This window comes from Episyrphus balteatus, chromosome 1 (assembly GCF_945859705.1).
Source record: "Episyrphus balteatus chromosome 1, idEpiBalt1.1, whole genome shotgun sequence".
Taxonomy (NCBI): domain Eukaryota; kingdom Metazoa; phylum Arthropoda; class Insecta; order Diptera; family Syrphidae; genus Episyrphus; species Episyrphus balteatus.
This window is the reverse complement of record NC_079134.1, coordinates 155156954-155169536: the sequence shown is the minus strand read 5'-3', so window position 1 is coordinate 155169536 and position 12583 is coordinate 155156954. Positions and strand designations below refer to the sequence as shown.

Genomic DNA, 12583 nt, shown 5'->3' with positions numbered 1-12583 from the left:
ATAATCTAATCAAAAATTCAGGAAAATTCTTCCACGAAAAACAAATAACATCACTTCTTTCTTTGTTTGTTGTTAAAGGATGTGAAAAAAAATATAAAAATAAAACACTTAACTTTGACGAATTTTATTCATTATATATCAAGACTTACAGGTCCGTGTGGAAGAAAAAAAAAATAATAAATGTTGCGTGAAGGAACTTTCTTTCTTTCCTTTCCTTATAACCACACAAGGATTATTATAAATGTGAAACACGTACGTTACGTATGCACACGCTACAACATATGTTGTATAAACCCATTCCATTTAACGAAATGTCGCACTCTATTAAAAGTTTTGGCTTACAGTAAAGCACCCTTCTTCACCTTATTCATATATACATAATTTATAGATGTAAGCTTTTATCGCTTATACCGCACAATAACAGAAAGGTCGTCACTTACCATTTGTGCTGTTATAAGAAGACTTAAGGAACAAACTTTGATCCGCCATATCATCAACATTTCCTTTTTATGTTATGTTCATTATATTTAAGGTAAGTAAAAGCGATATTATACAGAAGAACTACATTTTGTAGAGAAGTAATAAATCATAATACCCTATAGCGTTGGAATTCTGTCAATCGAATTCTTATTGGACTTTAAAAAAAAAAAAAAAATAAGTGCTCAGATTACTTTCATGAATATGAAAGACTTCAAAAAGTGTTGGGGCTCCAAAAAATTGAAGGAATGATAGAAACTTTAATGAGCGATGAGACTTCAATAAATAAATCGACTTCATGAAGTATATAAAAAGACTTCGATTGGCGATGAGACTTCAAGAAAGTAAAGGACTTCAATTAGAGGTGAGACTTTAAGAAATAAATCGACTTCATGGAATAAAGAGGCTTCAATGATCGATAAGACTTCATAGAATAAAACGACTTCATGAAGTAAGAAAGCTTCAATGAGTGATGAGACATAAGGAAATAAAACGACTTCATGAATTAAGGAAGCTTCAATGAGCAATGAAACTTCAAAACATAAAATGACTTCATGAAGTAAAGAAGCTTCAATGAGCGACGAGACTTCAGGAAATAAAAGGACTTCATTAAGCCAGAAAGTTTCAATAAGCAACAAAACTTTAAGAAATAAATTAACTTCATGAAGTTAGAAAGCTTCAATGAGCGATAAAACTTCAAAAATCAAAATGACTTCATGAAGAAGCTTCAATGAGCTATGAGAATTCAGGAGATAAAACGACTTTAAGAAGTAATAAAGCTTCAATGAGTGACGAAACTTCATGAAATAAAACGACTTCATGAAGTTGCAAGGCTTCAAAGGGTGCTGAGACTTAAAAAAATCAAATAAATTTATAAAGTAAAGACAATTCAACGAGCGATGGGACTTCAAGAAATAAAATGACTTCATGAAGTAAAGACGCTTTAATGAGACTTTAAGAAATAAATCGATTTCTTGGAGTCAAGAGGTTTCAATGATAGCTGAGACTTCGAGAAATAAAATGACTTCATAGGGTAAATCGACTTCATGGAGTTAAGAGGCTTCAATGAGCGATGAGACTTCAAAAAATATAACGACTTCATGAAATAAAGACGTTTCAAAGAGCGACAAAATTTCAGAAAACGAAATTACTTCATGAAGTTGAAAGGCTTCAAAAATGTTTCATGAAGTAGGTAAAAAGACTTCAAGTAAGTCAGGTTAAGCCTTCAAGTTCATTTATACAATAATAAAATCAAAAGCCGGAGATTACAATTTTGTCGTTAAAATGTGCACTACCCTATTGTCAAATATTTAAGGAATGTTGAAACGTAAAATAAGAAATCAGCACACATGAAAAACTGTTTTTTTTTTTTCTGATAACATAAGAAAAGGATTGATGAAAAAAGTTTGGTTTTCACCTAAAACAAAGAAATCACGATAGAGTTGCCACAGGTTTAATTTATTCATATTGTTGTGGTTATTATAGAAATTATTAAAAATCAATCTTAGCTATATTTTTTTTTTTGTTAAACATACCCATATCCAAAGAATCACATGTCTCTGAGGTATCTGTTGCAGCAACACTTGTCACAAGAGTGGAAGCCGAATCAGTTGATGTATTGATATTCGTGTCGGTCATGGAGGCCGTTGATGATCCCATTATAACAACCTGGAAAAATATTAAAGTAAATAATAATAATAAATTTATGTAGAGAAGTTTTATACTGAATTAAATATTTTTTTATTAATTTTTTGTTTTGGGAATGATGGATGTGTATTAGGGTGCTTCTTAAAAATCAATTTTCGAAATTTTAATGGGACACCCTTTCATTTTGTTCTTCCTGCCTTAAATATAAATTGGGTAAAATTTGGGCCATTTTACACACGTTCTAGGGGTCGCTACCACAATTCAAAGTTTTGGAAAATACACCAAATTTTGTTTTTTTTTTTTCAAAATTTTAAAATTTGTTATCAGAAATAAGTACTTTATATTAAATCTTTAGCTGTTTTGAAAGAAATTTTGATAAAAATACAGCGGAATAAAATTTTTTGAATATTTTTGAATTCGACATTTTTTTTTTTTGTGTTATTCTGTAGAATAGCTAACTAAGTGATCTTTCTTAATTGAAAAATTCAATGTTTTTATCTGATTGTTTATGAGCCTTATATCTTTATTCGTCAGACAGTTAACTGACTGTTAATTAAAAGATTGAAAAATCGGGTCTTAAGCGTATATACTTTGTATTGTAACAAAAAAGTTTTTGTTGAAATTGATCTTTTTTTTTTACTTAAATCTTTAGTGAATGGTAGCGACCCCTAAATTTTAATATTAAAATCGGAAAATAATACCATATACTATGCTTATATGGTAGAACATAATGCAGGGGTGTCCCATTAAAAAATCGAAAAATTTTTTTCGACCATATAAGAAGCACCCTAATGTGTATGTTTATATTGTAAAGGCAATTTTTGACTTTATGTATAAACAATAAATCTTGACATCTGAAACTTCAAGTTAAGTTGTGTCAACACCAGTGTTTCTGTGGAAGTGTTATTTAATTCATATAAATGTCAAAGAACCAATAATCTTAAATAAAGTTTTGACATTCAGAATCCAGTAATATTTAATCCACATCAACACACATTTACTCGTACATAGTTTAAAAGCGAAATTCAGTTCAATATCATGAAATTGATTTCACAAATCTGGGGATTATAATGATTGTTGATTGTTGACAGACATACAAGGAAATTGACTGCTTAAAAGTTGTCTATACATTTGGCTTGTAAATGTACCTACATATGTAGGTATTTGACTACATATTCTAATGAACTTAAAAAGATCTTTACATAACTTTTATATACTTAATTCTTATTCAATAATATCCTAACCGAATCTTTTTGGGATTCCTTGGCAACCTTGCAAGAAGAAGAGATGCTCATCAAGTTGGCGTTCGTTTTCCTTTAAGGCTCTTTATTTTGAATAACAGCTTTTATAAGGCTTGATAGAAGTGAAGTGAAGAGTGAAGGATATTCTAGTATCAGAAAAGTTTATACTAGGGCTTTCGTTAATTAAGGGTTTTTCGAAAACATATTTCAAAATATTTTTTTAAAAATCCCCAAATTTTTGCAGATTTTTATTGTGACGCTAGATGGCGCCCCACGAGGGTTAAATTTGTTTCTTATTTTAAGTAGGTACTTGTTGTTAAAGAAACAAAATCAAACTTTTAAAGAGGTTTCTTATGTGCTGAGCTCGTATTCGAAGTCAGAAAAATTCTATCACATCGAGTTTTGAAGAAATGTATTACAAAATGAAGAAACCCTTTTTTTAAAGGTTTTTCCTTGCGCGTGGTAAACAAGTTAGAAAAAAAAGTTAAAAATTTAACTTTAATATGAAAAATGTGTACTATTTTTTATTGAGGTTTAGCTTGTCATAATCAATAAAAAAAAGATCAAACATTTTGGAAACAAAGTCTAATCAGACAAGAAATTTGTAAAATTGGTAGAACACACTTTAGAGCTGTTATCAAGCCATTTGTAACATTTTTCAAAGCAGCAACAATATTGAAAACATTTCTATGAGTTTTAAAAATAAAATAGGTAGGTATAACTGTTTTGGGGTTATATGTACACCGAAAAAAAAAATTCATAACAAAAGTCGTCCAACAACTAAAATATCAATTTTGATTTGATTATGACATATTTTTAATTTTAGGTTGATAATGAAAATTTCACTTTGACAATTTTGATATAAATCTTGACTATATTTTACGTTTCAGTTTATTGTAATAAAAATGATATTTCTTTCTTTTTCTTCTTTATTAATTTAAGCATTTTCTTTCTTTCTCTCTAAAATGAAACAACACATTACTAAGTGAATATTCCTTATATAATAATTGTGGTATTATTTTCTCTATTATACGTGATATAATTGTTTTATTATTTTCTCCTAATACGAAGTAAAATCTTATTGCCCAACCAAATTTTATCAGTAATTCATACATTTTACTTCGAAAAACACAAAGCGCCCTCAAATTAGTACAAATAGTTTTTTATTTAATATTTTTCAATCATTTGGAATGAGAAATAGATGAAAAATTGATATGATAAATTGATAATAAAATATCAAAAAAATGTCAAAAATTTGATTTTTAAATATGATCCTCATAATACAAATATTGTTTTGTTATTATTATAAAACCCAATTTTCTAGCATTTTTTTGATGATATTTTGAAAATGTAAATTTGATATTTAAAAAAATGTTAAATTGATATTTTTTTTTGGTGTACCTATTACACGGTGTTACAAAAATGAGATTTTAAAATATACGCGGGCGGAGACCTATCACGGTTTGTAGAACTAGTCGCACTGATTGCGAAAACGGTACCTATTTAAAAAAGTCCATTACACCCCCTTCACCCATTGAAAAAAATCTAGATTCGTCAAATTTTTACCAATTTTCGATTTTTTTACAGTTCTAGTTCTATGTAGTTTTTGCGAAAATTGAAAAATTATTTTATCAGATTTTTCTTTTTTCAAAATATTTTTTGTTTTTATTTTTCAATTTTCTCAAAAACTAGAAGACATACATAGTAACATATAGTTTTCACTGTTCGATAAGGAATCAATTGAGGCAGTTTTCTGTGTGAGTAATTTTTTTTTATCAAAATTCACAGTCTGGACAAAAATAGTGTAAAATAAGTTTTTAAAAATTTTTTGTCGCCTATTTTTAACTTTGAAATCGATTATTTCAAAAACTATTAGTTATAATATATTGATTTAAAAATTAGAATTAAATGTTCAATTTTGCCTTTTGAAAATGGTATCATTTATTACTGTAAGTGTTGCCGATGTTTTTTAATAATTTTTTTTTATTTTTATAATTTTTTTTTAGAAAATTGCCCCTGCCACCTGAACGGGGGGAGATAGACACCCCTTCCAAAGAAAAAGAATGTTTGTATTGAGTTCCTCTACAAAAACCTTTTATCATATCCTGGCGCCTAAGTTATCGTACTACGTGCCGAAACAACATTTTTGTTCTATACCTAAAAGTTAGAATTCCTGTATCTGGGTTGAAATCGAAAATTTTTTTTTCTAAGCCAATTTTAAACTGATTTGCATAAAAAATACTTCGTTTGATTTGGAAATAAATATTATTTTAGAATATATTTTTAAAACAGCATGTTGTTGTAAAAATATATACTTAAATTTGATGTCGAAGTTGGATAAATGACGAAAAAAATGGAATTTTTGAATTTTGACAGCTTATAAATTCTAGGTGGTTTAACCGAGTTACATGTTTTATACATTGTTCAATAGGTATATCTATCTCCTATTAGAAACTGTAAATCGAAAATGGGTAAAAATTTGACGAATCTAGATTTTTTTCAATGGGTGAAGGTCAAAAAAACCGTTTTTTGCCCCTAACTCCAGATTTTGGGGGTGTTAGGGACTTTTTAAAAACCGTTTCGTAATCAGTGCGACTAGATCTACAAAACGTGATATTTTGAGTGTTACACCGTGTTATATGCAACTTAGTTTTAAAACAAATATAAAAAAATTCAAATGTTTAATAAAATTGAATTATGTATTAAATTAACGTTCTCTTATGCCAAAATAATCTTTTCTAACATATTAAGATATTCTTAATTCGAATCCTGAGTAAAAAAAAAACATGAAATAAAATTTTTGAGATACAATAAAATTTAAAAGTACACATTTTTTCTCTGCATTCGAATTATCAATCTCTTTAAATTTTCTGTTTTATGAAAAATTGTAATATTTGCTCATTTTTAAATATTTTTTTTTAAAAAACATAGTTGGCAATTATATAGCCCTACAATAGCTTACTTATTTTTTTAAAGTAAAAAAAAACGTAATAGCACAATAATTTCTCTAGAATGTGTTTTATCAATGTCAACCTTGTATGTATGTGCTAAAAAGGACTTAATTTTCAAAATGTTTGAATTTTAAATACCTATACAAAAATTAAAGATAGAAAAAATTTTTCATGTCAATTCTAACTAAGTTCTAAGTATAGTCCTTTTAGAAAGATAATTCTATTTTAACGCTTAATCTGGTCACCATTTAGAAGCCACCACTATTAACGCAAAAAATTGTCAGCTTTTACGAATTTTTTAAATTAATATCTTTCACTTTAATAAATTTCACCATTTTTCATCAAAAAGTGATATTTGACTCAAAAAACGATAAAGGCACCACTGTGCAGTACACTTCACGCTTATTGGATCTCCAACTTTTCGCTTAAAATCCGGCACAAAAAATACTAAAATCGCTTTACAGGTTTTGCACTGAGTCGAAAGCTTTCTATTTGATGCCAAATTGAAGTTTTGGTTTTTCAGCACAAATTCAAAAATTGTGGAAGATGATCTTGCTTTACATGGGTGGTCTTTAAAATCATTTGATTGCAGGCGCCATGGTGTAGGAAAATTTAAAGACCCATCAATTTTATTAGTTAACTTTAAGAAAAATCATTAATGTTTTTTTCGAAAATCCTACACAATGTCGGTGTTAATTCTCAAAGGGGAATCCCAAAGAAATTCATTCACAGGTGATAAAACCTAAAATCTGTAAGTATTAAATCAAATCTGTTGAAATCTTAAAATTTGAAATAGAAAAATAAACAAATATCTTAATAAATTGCGCATCACAAAAAATTTTGATTTAATTGGAAAAACTATGTATAAACAAATTAATTTTATAATAAGAATCACTTTTTCAAGTGAAATAAAATTAGTGAAATGTTTTGAGATAATTTATCTTTTTTCTTGAATAGGTACGTAATAAAAGATATTTTTATTTAATTGTTCACTTAAATTTCTTGTTTAGATACTTTTCATCAAATATTAACAATGTTCTTAGAAAATATTTTTGAGATCAAAAACTTTAAAACACTTCAACAAAAAAAAGTGCAATTTTTCATAAAATCAGAAAATGCACTCTTTTCACACACAAAAGTAACATGTGTTTCATTTCACTTGCAGTTTGCAAATCGTGCAATGATGATCAAACAGATATTATTTCTTTCAACCTAACACAAACGTCATCACGTGAAGATAAAATTAGAATATTACATGCAACTTGCCTTAATCGTTCAAAGAAAAAACTTACCTTAGGTACACTTGATGATGATAGTGCTGCAGCAGAGTATCCTCCTGATACAGTTGCATTAGATGCAGCAACCGAATTATGGTGGACTACGACGGTGGTACCATTTGAGGCAGTGGCATTTGGACTGCTGCCGGTGCACGGCATGGTCGAATTGAGCTTTGTCTTGGCACTGCGCCCACTTTTAAAGTACATCCTCCTGAGTGCCGTTGCCGAGGCTGAGGAACTTGCAAAACCATCGGTGTCCGATCCACTTGAATTACCTGGACTTTGGGAGCGTCCCATTGCAAGGGCCATCATTGTGGTGGTTTTGGAGGAGCGACTCGTTGCTGATGGTGGTTGTTGTGTGGTTGCTGTTGTTGTTGCGGTGGTGGTTCTGGTTGTGACGACTGATGCACCCTGCGTGACATGAGTTACAGAAACTGTCATTGCAGCTGGAGTTTGAACGTTAGCTAAAATTATAAACATGAGAATAAGGATTTTGTATTTAGAATTAGAAGGCTTTGGCAAGAATGGTTGAGTGAACATTGTTTTAGTTAATCGTCTATGCTAAATCAATTAAGAGAGATGTAAATTGTCTGTCAATAACATTTGCATTTTGGTGATTTGTGAATTGATGGTGAGACAAGCCTTTGTTTTTGGTTGAACGAAATTACATGAGGATATATAATAATTAATGTTTGTGTTTTTGTTGTGTTGTCGTTTATTTGATTGCAAAATACATTCTGAAATCTATTCAATTGGAATTGAAAAGATAAATTTGTTTCGTTTTAATTGTTGTGTCTTTACCAGGAAAACCGAAACAAATGGATATAATGTCTTGTAAATGGAACAATTTTCTCTCTTTTCATTATTCACAATATTCTTCTGCCTAGGGAAGAATATGTGTGATGTAAAAATACAGATGTTAAGTAGTTTTTGGATACTTATAGATAACACTGGTCTGCAAGGAAATCCTCCTTTAAATAAAACTATACTTTTCTAAAGGATTTTCATATGCTGATTTCGAATCCGAAGTCAGAATTGACCTAGCACGTCACGTTTTTTAGATATTCTCGTTAGAAAATCTCAAAAACCCATTTTTTTGCTATTTTCGAAGAAATATTTTGGCATAATGTTATCTTTTTCAGTTAAAATTGATACGGTTTATAAAAGAACTTATTTTTTTCTTTCAAATTCAGTTTCAATCTTCTCAATATCTCTTTTCTTCTCCGAGATATCTTAATTTAAGTAAGTTTAGTGGGTTTGGCATATCTTACCATAAAGAAACCGATCTCTAAAAATTAATATATCTTTCTCCTAGAACAAAAGTATACTTTTGTTATGGACTTTAGTGTGCTGATTTTGAATCCGAACTCAAAAAATTTCGGTCAGCTCTGGTTTTTGAGATATAGTAGTTTTTTTGAGATTTTCTAAAAAAAAACTTGATTTTGTGATACATTAATGTGAATATCTCAAAATTCTGACGTGATAGAATTTTTTTGACTTCGGATTCTAACTCAGCACATCAAAAACTATAAGAAAAGTATACTTTTGTTTCTAGGAGAAACAAATCTGAAGCTTGACCATGCAGTTTATCGATAGGTTTATTACAAATAAGATATTTCTAAATAGAAAAGTAGTATATAAAATTACAAAACACGTAAAAATTCTCTTTAATGTATGTTATTATGGTTTTTTTTTACATTTTTGAATTTTTAAATATAATGGGCGTTGATATTTTACAATTTCCTTAATTAAGGTGTTTTTTAGAAGAGGTTTGTGTATTTTCATACTTGCAGGCAGCTGCTTGTGTAATCAATTTATATTGAAGGTTTTGAATGAACAACAACAACCTGTGTGTGTTACCACCAAGTTCAAGTTTGTTCATTCAAAACCTTCAATATAAATTGATTACACAAGCAGCTGCCTGCAAGTATGAAAATACACAAACCTCTTCTAATAATGAATTAAAAATTTGACCAGTGGTCAACTTCTTTCCGCTCATCTCCCTCCGTGTATACGAACAACGAATTGTTGTCATACGAATAGAGTTGGAGAAAAAGTGAAAGAAACCGAATGAACAATAACAGACTTGTCTGAGGTGTTTTTGTTCATGTAGGATTTACTTAAAAGTGAAGGATTTCGATATTTCTGCTTTTTTTGTCAATCAGTATTTTAAAATATGAGTAAACATTAATGTAGAAGGACATATTTGATGTCAATTAATAGGTCATATTATGAGGAATAAGTCCTCCAAATTTGTGCTCAATGCGACAAATAGTTTTAATTTTATACAAGATCAAATGAATCTAAAAGGGTGATTTTTTAGAAACTACCCACATTTTTCAAAAATCATTTTTACAAAAATGGTACCTGATGGAATTTTTCTGAAACCAGATTTAGATTCAGGAAAGTCTAATCTTTCATAATGTCAAAAAATTATTTGAAGGAGAAAAAAAAAGTTAAATTTTGAAGACTAGTGTAATTTAAAGAAACGAGAATATATTTATGTAACTACAAAGTTGGGGATAGAAATGGGATTTCTACTAACCAAACTTATTTAAATTTTGGGAAAAATATTCTATTTTACTTTGATAAGATTTTGTTATTTTGAATACAATTGTGTTATATTATTACAACCTCTGAATTGTTGTCGTCATCCATCAAATTTTAGGTTACTTTTGAATTTTATAATACGCATACGCCATAGTGAACGCACATAATCGCGTTGGTGCTCTAAAGCCTTTTTTTTATGACATGACTTTTTTTTCAAAGTCTAAAGTATAAAAATATAAATTGGCGTATTTTAACTTTAAAGATTTATTTTTTTTTCCTTAACGACTAAATTAAAAAAAAATTTTCAAAAAAATTAATTTTGGATTTTTTTAAAAATATTAATTTTTTTTTTGGAAAAATCTATTCTTCTTCAAAATGGGTTATTGAATTTTTTTTTTTAATTTGTTTTTATATGTGGATTAACTATTTATTTAAAATGGCATACTGGTAATTCTATGGTAACTCACGTAACATTCAAAAAAACACAAAATAGATATTTTTGTCATTTTTAATATAAATTGATACGAAAATATTGTCCATGAATGTAGCATTTCTATTACTTTTATAATTATGTAAACAATTTTTTCTTTAAATAATTTACTAAGAAAAAATAAAAGTCTGTTGGTATGGTAACTCACGTTACAAAAATTGGAAACGATTTTTAAGAGTCCAACAATATGAAGTTTTTCTGTAAAATTTAGAAAGAAAATTACAAGCTATTAAAATTAGTAAAAAAAACCAAACATTTTACACAATACTTTGAGGAAAAATATGAAAATATTTAGGTAACTCACGTTACATTAATTTATAAACTCATGTTACTTGCCATTTACTGTTGCAAAAATAAAGATAACATGCATTTTCATAAAAGTTATTTTAAAATCGAATATTGTGTAACGAAGTTTGCTTGAATGTAAATTTTTTTTAACGAGGGTATATTGTCACCGTCTTATTAGATTCATCTTGTTTTCTGTGGGCTTTTTTTTCCCATCACGTTTACGGGAACTCTTCTGTAGTTGAAAAGTTTATGCTTTAAAAATGCTTTTAGATAACTAAGAGGTACTCCATGAATTAAATTTCTAGTCAGAATCTTTTCTTGCAACTTTAATAAGGAGTTGCCATTTGTAAATAGTGATTTGCTATTGGAAAAAGTAATTTCCACTATTTCATGGTGTACAGATCTGTTATTGATAACTGATATCACTTTGAACATTTAATATAACAGAGCAAGTTTTGTTATATATTTTATTAATTGTTTCATATTATTTGTTATTACTTCAATATTAATTAAACTGTTCACATGAATAAATATTCTCTATATATTTGCGTGTTGATAATTAATTGAAGACGGACATATTATTTAAGGATCGTTACATGCAAACAGGTAAATAAAAATAAATTGCAAAAAAAATTTTGATGCAAAATATAGAATGTAGTATTAAATGTTAAAAAAAAAAAAGTTTATTTACAAAAAAGAGAAGTTATGAATACAAAATAAATTCATAATTTTTTTTTATAGGTAATATAAAAAGATAAAAGAATACAGAAATTAAATACAGAAATTGCAAAAAAAAAAAAAAAAAGAAAATAAAAAAACAAAAGAACCAAAAATAAAAAAAAAAAAACTGTCAAGCCAAGAAATAAAAGAAAACAAAGAAAATAAATATAAAGATGAGTGAAACCATAAAACCATTTTTGTGCGAAGCTATCGATAAATCGTTGATTCGAATAGAATGGGAAAAATGGTTCCGGAGTTTCCAATTATATCTCAAGTCTGAAGAAATTATTTATCCTGACAAAAAGAAAAATAAACTCCTTCATTTAGGAGGCCCTCAACTTCAGGAGGTAATTTTTAATATTCCGGGTGCTTTAGTGGAAGAGGTTCCGGAGGGAACAGTGGGGGATAAATATACAATTTTAGTAGATAAATTAAATAGTTACTTTTCACCAAAGCGAAATTCTACATTCGAAAGACATTTATTTCGATCACTCAAACCAGAAGAAGGGGAAAATTTCAACAAATTTATAATGAGACTTAGAAATCAGGCAACTAAATGCTCTTTTGGTACCACACAACAAGAAATTTTAGATATAAACTTGAAAGACAAAATTATAGATGTGTGGGCGGTAGATGATCTTAAGAAACGACTTCTTGAAAAAGAATATTCTTTAGATGAAATTCTGGAAAAATGTATTGTTCATGAGCAAATTAAATGTCAAACAGATAAGATGGCTTATTCTACTTTACCAAATGAAGTTAGTAAAGTATTTTCAAACAAAAACAACAGGGTCAGATTTTCGAGTTTTGGTAAGGAATGTTTCAGATGCAGTCGAACAGACCATCTAGGAGACGATCAACTTTGTCCAGCAAGAAATTCCAAATGTAACAAATGTGGGTTCTTGGGCCATTTTGCAAAAATGTGTAAAACCAAATCAAATA

At 28.4% G+C, this 12583-nt stretch overlaps 1 protein-coding gene across 3 annotated transcripts in view; it reads right to left on the bottom strand.

Annotated features, from left to right (window-relative positions):
* LOC129906805 (uncharacterized protein DDB_G0288805) overlaps positions 1-12583 on the bottom strand; it is a 298594-nt gene that overhangs the window by 56757 nt on the left and 229254 nt on the right. For all 3 annotated transcript variants that reach the window (XM_055982727.1, XM_055982728.1, XM_055982729.1), the window contains exons 3-4: positions 7609-8057; positions 2013-2145 (exon numbers count right to left, since the gene is read on the bottom strand). In XM_055982727.1, coding sequence (XP_055838702.1) covers positions 2013-2145; positions 7609-8057 — 582 coding nt within the window. The remainder of the gene's footprint in view (positions 1-2012; positions 2146-7608; positions 8058-12583) is intronic.